At 35.3% G+C, this 17,651-nt stretch overlaps 2 protein-coding genes across 2 annotated transcripts; both read right to left on the bottom strand.

The window, feature by feature from the left end:
• Positions 1-337: 337 nt before the first annotated feature.
• Positions 338-1,282, bottom strand: LOC113340847 (U-box domain-containing protein 12-like). Its single transcript, XM_026585904.1, has one exon. It carries the CDS (start codon positions 1,280-1,282, stop codon positions 338-340), a length of 945 nt encoding a protein of 314 aa, XP_026441689.1.
• A 308-nt stretch (positions 1,283-1,590) lies between these two features.
• LOC113340862 (cytochrome c oxidase subunit 5b-2, mitochondrial-like) lies at positions 1,591-5,312 on the bottom strand. The gene is made up of 6 exons (XM_026585917.1): positions 5,000-5,312; positions 4,809-4,897; positions 4,641-4,691; positions 2,271-2,337; positions 2,071-2,150; positions 1,591-1,919 (listed from the first exon to the last, which is right to left on the bottom strand). The coding sequence occupies exons 1-6, from the start codon at positions 5,184-5,186 to the stop codon at positions 1,860-1,862; spliced, it is 534 nt and encodes a 177-aa protein (XP_026441702.1). The 5' UTR covers positions 5,187-5,312; the 3' UTR covers positions 1,591-1,859.
• Positions 5,313-17,651: the final 12,339 nt, after the last annotated feature.

Raw genomic sequence — 17,651 nt, 5'->3', positions numbered from 1 at the left:
CAGGCATGTAGCCAATTATTGCAAGAGGTCATCTCCAGACAGCTGCAACACCCAAGGGCCAAGGTTTACCTTCAATGTTGGACACAAAAACCTCTTGCAAAAGTGTCTTTCCGGAACTGACCCGACTCCACTAGGCAGCACCTCAACCTGCAAAACGTAGTTATCGTGCAGATTTTCCGCGTATGAAAGTACGAATCAAATGCACACAGTAATTACTTAAGAAGTGGAATTAACATGTCAAAATGGCTTAAATCAACCTTGGACAGGGCTGGTTGTAGACACAAAACGAGCGCAAACAATCAGGACTTGTGAAAACAAACTATAAGAACCCAGTATACTAAATATAAAACACAGAAGATTCGCTATAAGAATCCGAATTTACTTCCATTATCTTTTTCAGTATCAAACTAGCTTTATCTTGGGCCTTAGCTGAACCTCGAACAGAAAGATCAGCGACTAAAGATGAGAAGTCTGGAAATTCTACTGCACTTTTTATGCAACCTTCATTTTCTTCAAATAGCCGAAGGAGGAGGTCAGCTGAACCTTCCTTGCTCATCATACATTTTCTCTTCAATACATCAACCATCAAACTCAAAATGTCTTCTGTATTTCTTATGGCATCGATTCCTTCTTTTAACCTTCCCAGAAGAACTAGAATAGAAAGCGCAGTTCCTGCGAGCTCACCGTCATTGCACCTCACGACTTGAATCAGTACAGGGACGGCTCCTGCACGTACAGCTAAGGTGGAGTTCCCATGAAACTGAACAAGCTCAGCTAAAGAACTGAGGACATGATGAGTGTTGATACAAGGGGGTTGATACTCCAGGGATTTTATAAGGGCTTGAACTGTACCCGCAACTCCAAATACAGCTTTATTCTTATCTAACATGGCTAAACTACAAATCAGGGAAGCAGCCATCTTTCCAGAATCTGGACAAGTTTGGAAAATTATCAAAGAATTGAGATGATGAATCATCTCCATATCTGCTATCAGTGGCTTGAGGTTAGAATTTAAAGAGAGACTGAAGAGAATCGATAGTGACAGAAACTGGATGGTCGGCGAAGAAGAGAATCTTGAAAGATTAAGAAGAGTAGAAACAATTCCTGTTTGTGCAACTAAGTTCCTATTTAGGGGACTGACTGCGGTTAAAGAAGACAGAGTCTGTAAGGCTCTCTTCTGAACTTCTACATCTGAGGTAGCTTGGCCTAGATGCTCAGTACTGGATCCACTGTTCAAGAAAAATAGACATTCTGCAATGGTTTCAGGCAGACGAGAAGACATTTTCCAAGAGTACTTGCTAATGGAGAATAGAGATTCAGCTCACAAAAATAATGAATAATGATGAAAAAGAAGATCAAGATACATGGTTTTAAGGTAAACAATCACTGTAGGTGTCATCAAATTCATCGCAAGAAATGACTTAAAACATGTCTATGCTTCCTGTCTTACATGGAGTCTTAGGTTTTAACAGAACCACTTTCTTGTTTCTAGAATATCGAATCTCTACAAACAAAATCCAAAAACGCTAAAATTCAAAACAGCAATGATCTAGGAGTGCACATGGGTAACGATATTCTACAAGAAAGAAACAAATGAAGTCGATAAAGAACTTCTGAATTTCGCTAGGAATTATAATTACAAGAGGATAATTTAGTATATTAAAAACTAAAAAAGGGAATTTCTTTTGTGTTTCCGTAAATTTCAAGATTAAAGAAATGCGGTGGCCATTATTTTATACGAGTAAATTCTTTGGGAAAGAGTATATAAAGACAATAAAGGTTCTAATTTATGGCAAACATCAATGGACAAAGGCAATGGAAATGAACATCACCAAGACAAACATCGACTAACAAGAACATTAATGATGGTCATCATCGCCGTGACCATCTGGAGATCCGCCTGGGCCAACCACTTGAAGCTGGAAAATATCAAGAAAATCAAATCAGGCTTATTATATCCTAATTAGAATTTATCACTATTCATGAACTATAAATGACTTTACTGTTGCGGGAGCAAATTGTTCTCCATAGTACAGTTCAAGAATGACTATTCAAGCTTTCTCAATTTACCTCGAAATATTGAGTACAAACAGAGCATTCATGTGGCTTTCCTTTCTCCAGCCAAAACCAAACAACATCGTGCTCATCTTCTGCAGGAGTTTTAAAGTAGTTTGATTGGTTTATCATTAGGTTATATGAAAGATCAAAATTTCGAACTGAATCATTTAAATGAGAAACAGAATTAGAAAGAGAATTTGATAGTGACTTACCGCCTTCACCACCAGGGCATCCGACGATTCTTTTGTCATAGGTTGATTTTACAATAGCAGGTGCATCCTTCACATATCAGATCAAGGGGAAGGATGTTAGATGTCAGACAAAGGAATGGTAAGACCACACAGTTTATCTAAAAATAATTACACCGACAACCTGTATACCAACATATTACAACTACAAATGTTCAGAGACCCAAATGAGCCAGGGATACAGAAAGAAAATATTCAGTATTTGGATTCGATAGTTATCTAACATTTTAATGACAACTAAGTCATTTTCCACACTTGCATCATGTTAGTATCCTCAAGACACCATATGTAACCTTAGTATGATTCATAATAGCTATATAACTGGTAGATAAGAAGTAAGGTGACCTAAGAGGACTTATGTCCAATTTACTCGAAATATTCCATTCCATGATCTCCCAACTCCAAATGCTCCAATAATCCCAACAATCAACACCAGTGTTAATATTCCAAGGTATTGCATGAACTATTATGAGCTAATTAAAATGATTACGTCACACCTCCTGTCGACCAACATATTAGAAATACAAATGCTCAGAAATCCAAATGAGGCAGGGATACAGGGAGACAAACTTAAAATCACACCTCCTATAAAAGTGTAAAAACTCAATCTAAGCAAGCTCAGACTGCACTTGATGTCATCGATCTAGTAGGCACCATTATTGGAATTTGTTTGTAATCTAACAAATAACGACATCAAGATTAAGTAATTTTTACATTTGCATCATGTTAACATACTAAAGGCACCATATATATAACTAAAAGAAAAGAAGCCACATGCTTCAGGAGGACTTATGTCCAAACTACTCGAGACAGTCCATTGCCCCCCCCAACTATATATGCTCCATAACACACAAACTTCGAACATGGTAACCATCTGTTCTCAACAGTTTTTAGATCAATAATCACCACAACCAGCGTTGATATTTCGAACATAAAACTAATGATCAAGATTCCATCACTGTACTGTATGAACTATTTTGAACATGTCTGGTACGAAGGGAATGGTAAGACACACAGTTTATCTAAAAATCACACAGCACTACCTGTCGACCAACATATTAGAACTACAAATGTTCAGAAACCCAAATGAGCCAGGGATACAGAAAGATAAACTTAAAATCACACCACCTATAAAAGTGGAATACTCAATTTAACGAAGCTTACAGACTGCACTTGGTATCCTCTGAGGGTTTTCATAATGCAAATGTTAATTATGCATTAATCTAATATTCATCATTTGGATTCGATAGTTATCTAACATTTAAATGACATCAAAAGTAAGTCATTTTCACACTTGCATCATGTTAGTATCCTCAAGACACCACATATAACCTTAAGTACGATTTGTAATAGCTACATAACTGGTAGATAAGAAGTAAGGTGCCCTAAGAGGACTTATGTCCAAGTTACTCGAAATATTTCATTCCATGGTCCCCCAACTCTAAACGCTCCATAACACACAAAATGTAACATAAATTTGATACATGGTACCCATGATCTCAACAGTTATATACATCAATCCCAACAATCAAAACCAGTGTTGATATTTCGAACGTAAAACTAATAATCAGAATCCACCAATGAACTATATGAACTATTTTGAGCTAATTAAAATGATTACACCGCACTACCTGTCGACCAATATTTAGAAACACAAATGTTCAGAAACCCAAATGAGGCAGGGATACAGGAAGCTAAACTTAAAATTAACCACCTAAATAAGTGTAAAAACTCAAGTTAAGCAAGCTTAGACTGCACTTGATATCCTCTGAAGATTTTCTTGATGCAAATGTTAGAAATACATCTAGTAGGCCCGTTCTTGGAATTTGTTTGTAATCCAACATTTCAACGACATCAAGATTAAGTAATTTTCACACTTTCATCATGTTAACATACTAAAGGCACCATATATGACCTTAATGCGCTTAACTAGACGAAAAGAAGCAACGTGCTCCAGGAGGACTTCTGCCCAAACTACTCGAGACAGTCTATTGACTCACAACTATATATGCTCTCCATAACACACAAAATGTAACACTAACTTTGAATATGATCAATAGTCACAACAATCAGTATTGATTTTTCGAACATAAAACTAATAATTAAGATCCATTTCTCTACTGTATGAATGATTTTGAGCATATCTTATACTCAATATTATGTTGCACGGTCCACCAATCCTAAATGCTACATAACCCACAAAATGTAACACCATCTTCAAACCCAGAACCCTATTTGCTCTTAAAATTTCTCTCTCTTTTTTTATTAGATATTATCAGTGATCCCAATCATATACTGCATTACTCTGAGCTAATAAAATAAAGGATCTCTTACCTTAGTACCAAAAGGACCCTCAGGATAATCCATCTCTAGAAGATTCTTTCCCTGAAATAAACATCACAGAAAATAAAACCCTAACAGCATTATAATTATATCTCTGTCAAATTAAAACCCCAAATAAAGAAAAAAAATCTTTCCAAAATAAGAAATCAAAATGAAAACCTGAAGTGCAGCCTCAATTTCTTCCCTTTCGTGACCAGTCGCGATTGGCATTACATCCTCAACAGTCTTCCCCTTTGAAAGAATAGTATCTAAAATGGAAAAAAAAAAAAAAAAAAAAAAAAACTAAATTTAAACCCCTAAAACGAAGAAAGAGGATCCAAATAAGAAAACAAAGAAAAGGGTTTGTTTACCAGAGTGTTGAGAAAAGAGTGGAGTAGTTTTCTGAAAAGGAGGAACGGTTGTTGTTGAAGATGAAGATGTTGAAGAAACAGAGCTGATAAGACGTTGTTGTTGGTGGATTCTTCTTAAGTTTTGTTGTTGTTGTTGGGCAGATCGCCATGGCGATTGGTGAAGATGAGCAGAGATTCTTCTCCACATGTTTGATGGAAATTGAATTGTGCTTGTTAGAGATTTCAGAAATCTCAGCTCAGGTAGCCCCCAGCAGCAGCGTCTTCTGCTATTTTCTTGTTTTTGGTTTCAGAAAAAGTGGAGCAATTGACAAATTGAAATGAAATCCCTGAAAAGGTCAAAGTTTTACTGTGGTTTTTAACTGTGGTGGGACATGGTATATAGTGAACCCCCTGGACACTGTGTCATGACCCGAAGATTAATGGACCGTGGCTCAGCCATGGAGTGGAGCGGAGTGGTTTCTCAAGTAAAGACTGCACCTAGGGCTGTCAACGACACTTACCGCAACGGATATTGGCTCTGCCGCTGCCGTTGTCATTAAAATTAGCGGCTAACCGATATCCGTTAAGTTCCAGCGGAAATATAAAATTCAAAACTATTACCGTTATGTTGGACTTACCGGATAACGAATATCTTTCCGGTACCATCCGTTAAATAACATAACAGCTACACCACCATCTTCACCGAGTACCAATGCCATCTCAAATCATCAACACTTTCATTTCATAGAACTACATCTGCAATCAACACCAACAATACCACGTAATCATTCATCTCACATCACTAGACCCATTTGAATCATCCTTGTTATTAATTAACCACAACAGCAGAACCATCCTCTCTGTAAAATTGGTACATATTTGATTCCAACACAAACTTATCCATCCAATTTATTGCCTTTTTTTGGCTCAATTTCTTGTTGTAAAATCAAATTGGATACAAACACATCCCTAATTTCTACTCAACTTCGTCATATATTCATCAATCAAACCCATATGAACAGCAACAATAGCAGCTTGTTCTTCTTGCTTCATTCAAAATCAATATCAACAATTCAAAATCTGTGTTCTCGTATCCAAAATCAAACCAAACTCTTCACTAAATCAAACTAAACTCTCCATCAAATTCTAATTTTACAAATCACTTCTGAAACCCTAAACTAAATTTTAAAATCAAAATTGAACTCAAAATATAATTTAAGAAAAACCCTAGAAAAGAGATGAAGAGATGATGTTGGTAACTAATGAGCAGAAGAATAAGATTCAGAAGAGATGAGGAGAAGAAGACATGAACGAGGACCGGATAGGTAAGGTGTTTTCTTAGTTTCTTTTCGATGTGAATGAAAATATGTATGGGCTAAAGGCTAAATGGATGAATAGATATATATGTTAACGGATATCGGAACTTAGGCTAACGGAAATAGCCCAACCGGTACCGTTACGGTAGGATAAAAATATCCAATACATTATCGGTTACGGATAACCGATTACCGGTATAACGGAACTAAACCGAACAGAAACCGGATAATCGGATTCGGCTAACGGATAACGGATATCCATTGTGACTAGAGCCAGGAGAGGAGCAGAACTAGTTGTCCGTTGGATCAAAGAGTTGCAAAGAGCTAACATAGACTTTCAAGATGAAGATTATACGACGCTGAAGGAACTAGAGAATGAGTATAAATCAGAAATGCAAGGAAGATTCAACCTGGGTTACCATTAAGTGAAGGATAGAAAATTTGAAGCAGTCTCTTTTGGCTTAGGAAAGCTGTTCATAATTACTAAAGATCAGAACAACACGACTGTGAATCTAGCTAGCTTAACTAAAAAATCTAGTCATTTAGACAATTTCGATCGGAAAGGTTCAAAATAAATGTTTTTATTCAACTCTATGAAGTCTACAACGGTTAATGACATATCTCGGGAGCGCTCCCAATAGTTTACGCATGATGCTAAAGGCATCTCTGTGAACTTGTTTGTATCGACTGAGTAACTACCTCCCGATAGTTTACTCTTTATATATATATATATATATATATATAAATCTATTGAAATGAGATAATTGTGCAGTGGTATCTAGCGTCAATGCTGGTATTTCAAAGGTTCAATTGGAGGACCAAGCTTCTTACTGGAATGTCAGGAAAGTGATAAGCTTGTCAAAATATCTAGAGTTACTATTAGGTCTCAAGTTTGGTGGGAGTCTCTCCTAGTCACTAAAACTGTAATATTTGTGTGCTTGCATTCTGTAAGGAAGTAGAGCCATTAAAAGCTGATGAGTGTGTATACCTCTCTGCTTACATATGTACTGTGTAATTCAATATTTACATGTATGGAATTTATTAGAATAATATTGATGCATGTTGTGATAATTTCATATATTCTATGAATTTTATTTAAGCTCCTAGTTGCATTATTCACTAATGCGGAGCCTGTTGCATAATAAGCTCCTACCTGCATTATTCCCTAATGTGAAGCCTGCTGTGTAACTATTTTATGATGTGTTCTTAGTTGAATTCTCAATTCTGACATGACATGACGATTAGTGCTCATTCTCAGCCGAGTAACATTAATCTCCCGAAGTGTCTGAATTGAGATATGCATGAAGGGTACCTGATCAAAAACGCAAGTTGTGCTAATAATATCAGACATGTGTTAATCGCAAGAGTAAACATTTGTAATTTTGTGTTAACAAACAAAATTCACCTAAATCAATTAATTTTGTGTCAATCCACAAAATATAAGGTTTGTTGCCCTAAAATGAAGCCTGCATAATATCTTGATCCCTATTTGTTAGAGCATAGCTCGGTTGAACCCACCAAGCGTTGGTATGTCAAGTTTGGATGTCATATTTTAGTGAACCAAAACTCATTTAAAGAGTAGCTTGATTATATGCTAGATTCAACTTCGTATAGGTTATCTAGAAAGTTATTAGGATATGAGACTTACAAGTATTACATGAAGACTTGAAGAATGTGAAGAAGTAAAGAGCTACATCGACAACATCATCGCTGAGGTTAGTAATATTTGACTTGAACTGTTTCATTCCTAACGTATCTTTCAAGTCGTGCATATTTAAAACATAACTGCGAAGCTGTGAATATTATACTCTAGTAAGACATAGCATTAAGGAATTACGATACGAAGTATAACGTCTATCTTTTGAACTTCGTATATAAGATATTGACATAATCGTACGAATGCTATTGGGATTATGTATGGGTATGGGTGAATATTTCGTCCTAAGAAACAATCTTTTACATTCGTTTAAAGGAAGTAAATTCATAAACTTGTTTTGTGAATCGAAAGGGAAATCGCTAGGCTTATTGGTATTGTTATTCATTGCAAATCTTTGGGTTACCAATATGTGTGTTTAGTATAACCACTCATAACTTGTTTATGTATCTTGGTAAAACTATACACAAGGCCTGACTTTTGTATTGGTATGACTCTTATTAGTGAAACCGATCTTAAGTAATCACCTGAGATGGTATGATCCATATGTTGTAATTGGTATGACCAACTCTAGACATTGGGAACCGATCCTAGTAAGAGGTGCAACCAATCACAAGGTAAATCGATCCTTTTAAGAGGTACAACAATTTTTTAGTAATTGGGGAACTGATCCTATGACTTGTGCAACCGAATGCAAGTTAGATACCATATATATGTGGTAACCGATCCTAGTACCTAGTCAACCAACTTTTGGTAACTAGTGCGACCGATCCTAGTACCCACATGGAGGTAGAACCGAAACTTGTTTTGGTAGAACCGTTAAACCCATGATTGGTGATTTGATAGGATAATCAATCACATAATTCTTGGAAATCAGATGAACCAATTTTAAACTTGTTTAGAAGTGTGGCAAATCGGTTCCAAGATTGCAAATATGAAAAAGGATTTACAAAGTAAAGATATCGACATACTTTGAGCATGTGCAGTAACTTTTATCTTTTATTGTTCAAAGATATTCCTTAATTGTTAGAGCACTGCTCGGTCGAAATCGCATGCGTTGCTATCTCAAGCATGCATGTTTATCAATGTTAATGATCAAAACTATAAGTCTTAATTTCTAGCCTATTTATAGATGTCTCGGGCTAGGACATAGATTGTGTAGATGAGCTTAGACTTCACGGCGTTCATCATTTGAAGACGAAAGAACTACTAAGGGAAGCTTGTGAAACTTCATCAACAGAAGTTATGTGGAGACTTAAACTCATCTATCACTTGGAAAGTATATTTCTAATATATCTCCTATATTGAGACCTAAGTCGTGTTACGATATAGTTTTCTATATACACATTTGAGATTTCGAGTTGAGTGTATCTCGCTTACATATTTCTCGAAATATGTGTTTGCAAGCTTTCACTTCGACCAACTTCATCTAATATCATGAGAAATTTTTTGAGTAACATCTTACATGGTTTTGGTGATACAATCATTTGGTGTAGACTTGGAATGTTTCGATCTGATTATTTCAATATCTTGAAAATTGCTTTGATGCTAATAGTGTATAAAAAAGGCTATTGTCATCCTCTAAGAATGTTTCAATGATTGAAATAAATAGTTTAGAATCATGTTCCCAGCTTTGGATATAAGCATAGTGTGTTCACACATTAGTGTATAAGTCCAAAACTGGGAACCAAAAGTATGCATACTTGTGTGTATACAAAATGGTTGATGGAGACTGGGTAAGTATGCGTACTCATACGCATACTGGCGGAAGTTCACGTCCGTGAATTTCTGCCGAGTTTGGAAATCAAAACCAACTCAACCAGTTACCTAAAGTACGTGTACCCGTGCGTATACTGGCGGAAAGTTCACATCCGTGAATTTATGTTGAGTTTGAAAACCAAACCAAACTCAAATCCGGTTACTTAAGTACGCATACTTAAGTGGGTTACTTTCTAAAATCGGTTGTTCATGAACTAAAACATTTATATATTCAGGAATGCAATTTGCAAACCATGGCTATAATGTTTATGATTCATTCTAGTGAATCAAACCGATTTTGCTTCAATTGTGTTCTTATAATGCTATGAGAATATAGCAATTGAACAACTCATTAACTAGTTTCATTTGGGTCATTTGAACTAGTTATGGTTAAGATGAATAAGGTTGATATGACAGTAATCATATGGCTAACCTAGGTTAACTATTTGTGAACCAACATGGTATACACGTTTAGGTATGGTTACATAAACCTCAATGAGGATACATTTCATTTGTGTGTAACAATCTAAGTTCGATCTAGCGGTTGAAAGATAGCTTGGTTGAATCAGGTTTTTCATCTAACGGTGAACATTGAATGCTTTGTTACCAAGGTAACTTGGTAAGCAAACCCTAATTTGAAAACTATATAAAGGAGAACTCTAGCAGCTGGGAAACCTAATCCCTACACCTCATATGTGTTACTAGTTTCATAACTAGAGTTGATTCTTCTTTAACCTTAGGTTTCTTCTCGAGACCATGTAGGTTAACGACTTCAAAGACTTCATTGGGATTGTGAAACCAGACTCAACTATTCTCTTGTAGTTGCGTTTTCTAATCTTGCCCGATTCTATCGTATGGAGTTCAATTGAAATAATTGACTCGAGATTTAATATCTCTGATAGACAAGATAAAAGTAGTCACAAGCATCTTCGTCTCATCATTTGTGATTCCAAAATATCTTGTTTCGCTAGTCGATTAAGATTATTGTGAGGTGATTGATAATACTAGGTTTTTCTTCGGGAATATAAGTCTGGTTTATCTATTGGTTCCTGTTCACGTTGATTTATCAAAATACGGAACAAAAACTCTTGGGTATTACTGTGTGAGACTGATTTATTCAATCCTATAAACTTTTATCTGTGAGACATATTTGTTTATCAAGTCTTCGACTTTTGGTCGTAGCAACTCTTGGTTGTAGGTGAGATCAGCTAAGGGAATCAAGTGCATAGTATCATGTTGGGATCAGAGACGTAAGGAACGCAACTGTACCTTGAATCAGTGTGAGATTTCTTAGGGTTCAACTACAATCCAGTCCGAAGTTAATTTGTATTAGGCTAGAGTCTGTAGTGGCTTAATACAGTATGGTATTCAATCTGGACTATGACCCGGGGTTTTCTGCATTTGCGATTTCCTCGTTAACAAAATTCTGGTGTCTGTGTTATCTCTTTTCCGCATTATATTTTGTTATATAATTGAAATATCACAGGTTGTGCGTTAAGATCAATCAATTAGAATATCCAACCTTTGGTTGTTGATTTACATTGATTGACACTTGAACATTGTCTTTGGTACCGTTCAAGTTGTTTCACATAATAATCAGGCTCACGGATTTTTATCTGTTTGATTTGCTGATTACATTGTGAAACAGAGATATTAAACTCTTTGATATACTTTACTCTAGATTGAGTCTGACTGTCTAGTTGATTTTATATAAAGTGTATTGTTGGGTGTGGTTGTTAGACCCCCGCATTTTCAATTGGTATTAGAGCAGGCAGACACGTTAAAGACCTTATAAATCTGTGTTTGTAGCGTTCTGAGGATGGATGATATTGTATCCGATAAACACATCGCCAGAAATAAAAGTTTTGTTTCCTTAAAGTATAGAAAGAGAAAGATTTTTCAATCTCGAATTAGAAGGACCTTGTGTTCGAAGGAAACAGACGTACATTGACAAGTGTTTTCCTGACTACCTTACCGATGAGTCTGACTCTGAAGTTGAAAGGAATGCAGCCAAAGAGAGTGGAGTGATTCTAAAACTTGTTAGAATCCAGGATGATAATGTCAATCGTTTGAAACACAAAGTCAATGTCCTAGATGGTATGGTAAGTGAGCGTGACTCTCGTTTGAAGATCCTTCAAGAGGAAAATCTCAAAAAGGATGCTTTGAAAATTGAATATATCTTAAGTAAACTCTCCGTTCAAGAGTGTTCAAAAGAGTCCACTATACCAATTGCTTCTGATTCAACTGTAAGAGAATCAGTTCCAGAAGCAAAACCGAAATCCCTTCCTGTTGAAAAAGATGTGCATGTGTCTTCTGGTAATCAAGGTAAGTCCACATCACACGGAAGGAAGAATTCTCCCAACAATAGTGTTAAGACTGTTCTGTCTAATCACTTAGGTGATCAGAAAATGTATCTCTTTTGTGATTCAAAAGGGCCTTGTGAACAAAAGAGGAATTCTAGGTTGAATGACAATTCTATTATTCGTCTTCAATACACCTTAGATTTAATTCTCAAAGGTGTAACTGACATTCATATGTCTAAATCAATTGATTTTTAGCACTCATCCTGTGTACCCTATCAGGAAAGTCAGTTCAATGTGTTCCTCAAATGTTCAAACATGTAACAGTCTTCCTAAACCAGTTCTTCGAAGAATAACTCACATTTATTCTTCAAATAAGAAGGGAGATTACGTTGTTAATGATGTGAATAAGACACCAGAAGAAGGCAACAAAGGAATTCTGGATGACAACCTAAAAAAAATAATTGAAGGATATAAGAATATTATCAACAGGCTGTCGACTCCCTCTGGTCATATCTCTTCAGATAAGAATCAACGTTATGCGTCATACTTTGATGATAATATATTTTATTATAACCTTTCATATCATAACGGTTTTCCTCCAAAGATCAGGAAAAATAGGTTTAACCATAAACAACGTTCATTTAATGTGCTCAAGGCTCATACTTGTGCTAATTAATCACAAGGTTGAAACCTCACTCTCAATAAAAATCCTGACAAAGTGAGATATTTTTTAGGCATACTTAATGGAAAAATGTGTTTCTGATTCTTCAGCTATCTTCTTTTCGTTCTTAGCTGGTTTATCACTTACAAACACCTTTTGTTGCATGAGTATTTTTTATTTTGGTGTTTTGTCTTAACTTTTTCAAAAAAAAAGGGTGAAAAATTGCTATGCTATAAACTTTTCTCTTGTGAGAACAAATTTATTTGAGAGTTGAGTTTTTATTTACTCACCAAGAAAATTTTAAATCTTCTTTGCAACCTTTTGGTATAAGGGAAGTATATGTACGTGCGTGTACTTCTTTTCACATAAGAACATACCAAACCTGGAAACCCTAAATTCTGGTTCTTGTGAAACCTATAAATACCAAACCTTTTATGAGAGTACGCATACTCTTGTTGGATGGGGTCTAATCCAAGTTCTTGGGATTTACCAGCCGATTCAATTGATGATTCGATCTATTTGGAGTTTTTTTTGAAGAAGTAAAAGAACCCTTTTAAATCTGAACTCAAATCTTGTGCCTTATGCTATTATGCATTTTCTCATCAAGATCGAGAAAATGCTGAGATGGTCTCTGCTGAAGTAGTTCATGGTTTTCTCGCTGATCTTGGGAAGACTCAACTAAAGCTCGAGAACTATGTAAAGGATCTTAACTTGTTACGAACTGAGTTGAAAAAGATTGATTCTGACCTTGTTATCATGAAGATACAAGTTAAAGATCTTCTCAATGAGGATACCTTCTCTAAGGATGCAGTTAATGCAGTCTGTCAAAAACTTGAAGGTCTTGGAACCAGTGAAGCTTCCGTACCGGAACTCTGATTATCGCTTGTGATTTCTCTTTGTTTTTACAGTTGCATTTGATTTATTTTTGTCTAGTACATCTTCTTATGAGAATTTATTTCTTGTGTTTTTTAGAAGAATAACTAGGGTTTAGAATAGCCATTATTGTGAGTACACATAGCTATGTCCAACAATTTTAATCTTCAATGTTTTTAGATTTATTTATTTAAATTCTAAGTTATTTGGAAGATGATTTTTGCAATATTAATCTTTATTATTTTATATATTGCAAATTGTTATGGGATATGTTGTTTACGTCCGTGAACCTGTGACTGTCCCATACATGTTAAAAAGTTATCTATATTATGTCGGTATGAAAGTATTGATAAAAGATAGAATGAACTTTTGACAATACAAAAGTTAAATCCTTTTATGTCATTATTTTGATAAAAAGAAAGGATAAAACTTTTGTTTACAGGGACTAAGTCTATTATATGTCATTGTGCAAATAGTGATGAAAAATAGAATGAATCCTTTTTTTTCTGCAGTATTTGTCAATCTCCGATCCACATTTTTGTGCATATACTGTGTTTCTCCGTAATTTCTCTTATGACGACCATGGAAAATTGAATTGGTCACTTTCTTGTGGTTAATTTAGTTGTGTATTCCAATTGAATCAATCATGAGTTCTCTTGTGGTTAATTCAATTGAATATTTTGGAAACAAATTCATTTTCTCATGTGATTTGATTTTATATCCAAAGAAATCCTTTTTTACTAGTAAAAGTAAGGTCAGCTTTGTTGTTCTTTCCGGAATGAAATTTATGGGGGAGATTTCTTTTTGAACTTGTGCTTAATTTCCAAATCTTTGTGGGGAGTGCGGTTGTGGAATATTATAGGGGTTATCTTGTATCTTTATAAACTCTTTGATGAATGCATTTAGCTTTGGCTTTATGATGACATCTAAGTTGATATGGTATTCTCTTTTGGTAATGAAGTATCTCTATGAAAATTTCATGAGGATCCCACTAGTTTTCGTACCTTTACCAATTTATATTGACAAAAAGCGGGGGAATTAATGTGTAGTTTGATACTAAAAATACATATGGTTTACGGATCATTATGTAAGGGAGAGTGGTTTTCATGTTGAGATGAAGTATTGACTAAGGGGGAGCGATACATATCACCGTAGTATTGTTGTCAAAGTTGTGATACAAATGAACTTTGATGATGTGTAATAATACTATGACATTATATAATAATGATTGAGAGCATTTGTTTTCTCATTGTTATCGCTACGGATCCTCAACAACTATGATGCTAAACTTACAACCTTTGGAATCATTGGATTACTTGGAAGTGACGAAGATTTCGAGTCGTGTTGAAGATGCCAAGGAGATCAAGCATGTGGATGAGAAGCTACTATTTTTATTTATTTTGTAATCCATTTGTATTGATAGTTTTGTCACTAAAATAGACAAGGGGGGAGATTGTTAGAGCACTGCTCGGTCGAAATTGCATGCTGTCGCTATCTCAAGCATATTTGTCAATGTTAGTGATTAAAACTATAAGTCTTGATTTCTAGCCTATTTATAGATGTCTCAGACTAGGACATAGATTGTATAGTTGAGCTTAGACTTCACGACGTTCATCATTTGAAGACGAAGAACTACTAAGGGGAGATTGTGGAACTTCATCAACAAAAGGTATGTGGAGAGTTAACTCGTATATCACTTGGAAAGTCTATTTCTACTATATCTCCTATATTGAGACATAAGTCATGTTACGATATAATTTTCTATATACACATTTGATATTTCGAGCTGAGTATATCTCGCTTACATATTTCTCGAAATATGTGTTGGCAAGCTTTCACTCCGACCAAGTTCATATTATATCATGAGAAAATTGACGAGTAACACATGGTTTGTGTGATACAATCATTTGGTGTAGACTTGGAATGTTTCGATATGATTATTTCAATATCTTGAAAATTGGTTTGATGCTAATAGTGTGTGAAAACGGCTATTGTTATCCTCTAAGAATGTTTCAATGATTGAAATAAAGAGTTTAGAATCATGTAACCATATTTGGATATAAGCATAGTGTGTTCGCACATTAGTGTATAAGTTAAAAACCGAGAACCAAAAGTATGTATACTTGTTTGTATACAAAATGGTTGATGGAGACTGGGTAAGTATGCGTACCCGTACGCATACTGGAGGATGTTCACGTCCGTGAATTTCTGCGGAGTTTGGAAATCAAAACCAACTCAACCAGTTACCTAAAGTACGCTTACCCATACGCATACTAGCGGAAAGTTCACATCCGTGAATTTCTGTTGAGTTTGAAAACCAAACCAAACTCAAATCCAGTTACTTAAGTACGCATAACCATACGCATACTTAAGTGGGTTACTTTCTAAAATCGGTTTTTCATGAACTAAAGCATTTATATATTAAGGAATGCAAGTTGCAAACAGTGGCTATAATGTTCATGATTGATTCGAGTGAATCAAACCGATTTTGGTTCAATTGTGTTCTTGTAAAATTATATGAGAATATCGCAATTGCACAACTCATTAACTAGTTTCATTTGAGTCATTTGAATTAGTTACGGTTAAGATGAATAAGGTTGATATGACAGTAATCATATGGCTAACCTCGATTAACTATTTGTGAACCAACATGGTGTACACGTTTAGGTACGGTTACATAAACCTAAATGAGGGTACATTTCATTTGTGTGGAACAAGATAAGTTCGATATAACGGTTGAAAGATATTAGCTTGGTTGAATCAGGTTTTTCATCTAATGGTGAATATTGAATGCTTTGTTACCAAGGTAACTTGGATTGCAAACCCTGATTTGAAAACTATATAAAGGAGAAATCTAGCAACTGGGAAACCTAATCCCCACACCCCCTATGTGTTACTAGTTGCATAACTAGAGTCGATTTTCCTTTAACCTTAGGCTTCTTCTCGAGACCCTGTAGGTTAACGACTTCAAAGATTTCATTGGGATTGTGAAGCCAGAAAAAATTATTCTCTAGTAGTTGCGTGTTCTGATCTTGCCCGATTTAACGTATTGAGTTCAATGGAAATAATTGACTCGAGATTTAATATCTCAGATAGGCAAGATAAAAGTAGTCACAAACATCTTCGTCTCATCGTTTATGATTCCACAATATCTTGTTTCGCTAGTCGATTAAGATTATTGTGAGGTGATTGATAATACTAGGCTTTTGTTCGGGAATATATGTCTGGTTTATCAATTGGTTTCTGCTCACCTTGATTTCTCAAAACACGGAACAAAAACTCTTGGGTATTTCTGTGGGAGACAGATTTATTCAATCATATAGACTTTTATGTGTGAGACAGATTTGTTTATCAAGTCTTCGACTTTGGGTCGTAGCAAATCTTGGTTTTGGGTGATATTGGCTAAGGGAATCAAGCGAGTAGTATCCTGCTGGGATCAGAGACGTAAGGAACGCAACTGTACTTTGAATCAGTATGAGATTGATTAGGGTTCAACTACAATCCAGTCCGAAGTTAATTTGTAGTAGGCTAGAGTTTGTAGCGGCTTAATATAGTATGGTGTTCAATCTGGACTAGGTCCCGGGGTTTTCTGCATTAACGATTTCCTCGTTAACAAAATTCTGGTGTCTGTGTTATTTCTTTTCCGCATTATATTTTGTTATATAATTGTAATATCACAGGTTGTGCGTTAAGATCAATCAATTATAATATCCAACCTTTGGTTGTTGATTTACATTGATTGACACTTGAACATTGGTTTTTGGTACCGTTCAAGTTGTTTCCCATAATTATCAGGCTCACGAATTTTTATCTGTTTGATTTGCTTGATTACATTGTGAAACAGAGATATTGAACTTGTTGATATACTTTACTCTAGATTGAGACTGACTATCAAGTTGATTATCTAGAAAGTGTATTGGAATAAGTCCTCTCATATTTCCAAACGAATTGTTGGGTGTGGTTGTTAGACCCCCTTATTTTGAATTGGTATCAAAGCAGGCAATTACGTTAATTTGTAGCGATCTGAGGATGAACAATATTGTCTCTGATAAACGCATCGCCAGAAATAAAAGTTCTGTTTCCTTAAAGACTATTAAAGAGAAAGATT

This window comes from Papaver somniferum, unplaced genomic scaffold, assembly GCF_003573695.1.
Source record: "Papaver somniferum cultivar HN1 unplaced genomic scaffold, ASM357369v1 unplaced-scaffold_24, whole genome shotgun sequence".
NCBI classification, from domain to species: Eukaryota; Viridiplantae; Streptophyta; class Magnoliopsida; order Ranunculales; family Papaveraceae; genus Papaver; species Papaver somniferum.
Note: the sequence above shows the minus strand (reverse complement) of the source record. Positions and strands in the feature narration are given on the sequence as shown.

Coding starts and splice junctions, on each gene's coding strand:
- LOC113340847 (XM_026585904.1), bottom strand. CDS start 1,282: ATGTCTTCTCGTCTGCCTGAAACCATTGCAGAATGTCTATTTTTCTTG.
- LOC113340862 (XM_026585917.1), bottom strand. CDS start 5,186: ATGTGGAGAAGAATCTCTGCTCATCTTCACCAATCGCCATGGCGATCT. Junction 4,692..4,808: donor AAATTGAGGCTGCACTTCAG/GTTTTCATTTTG, acceptor TGTTTATTTCAG/GGAAAGAATCTTCTAGAGAT. Junction 2,151..2,270: donor ATGCCCTGGTGGTGAAGGCG/GTAAGTCACTAT, acceptor AAACTCCTGCAG/AAGATGAGCACGATGTTGTT.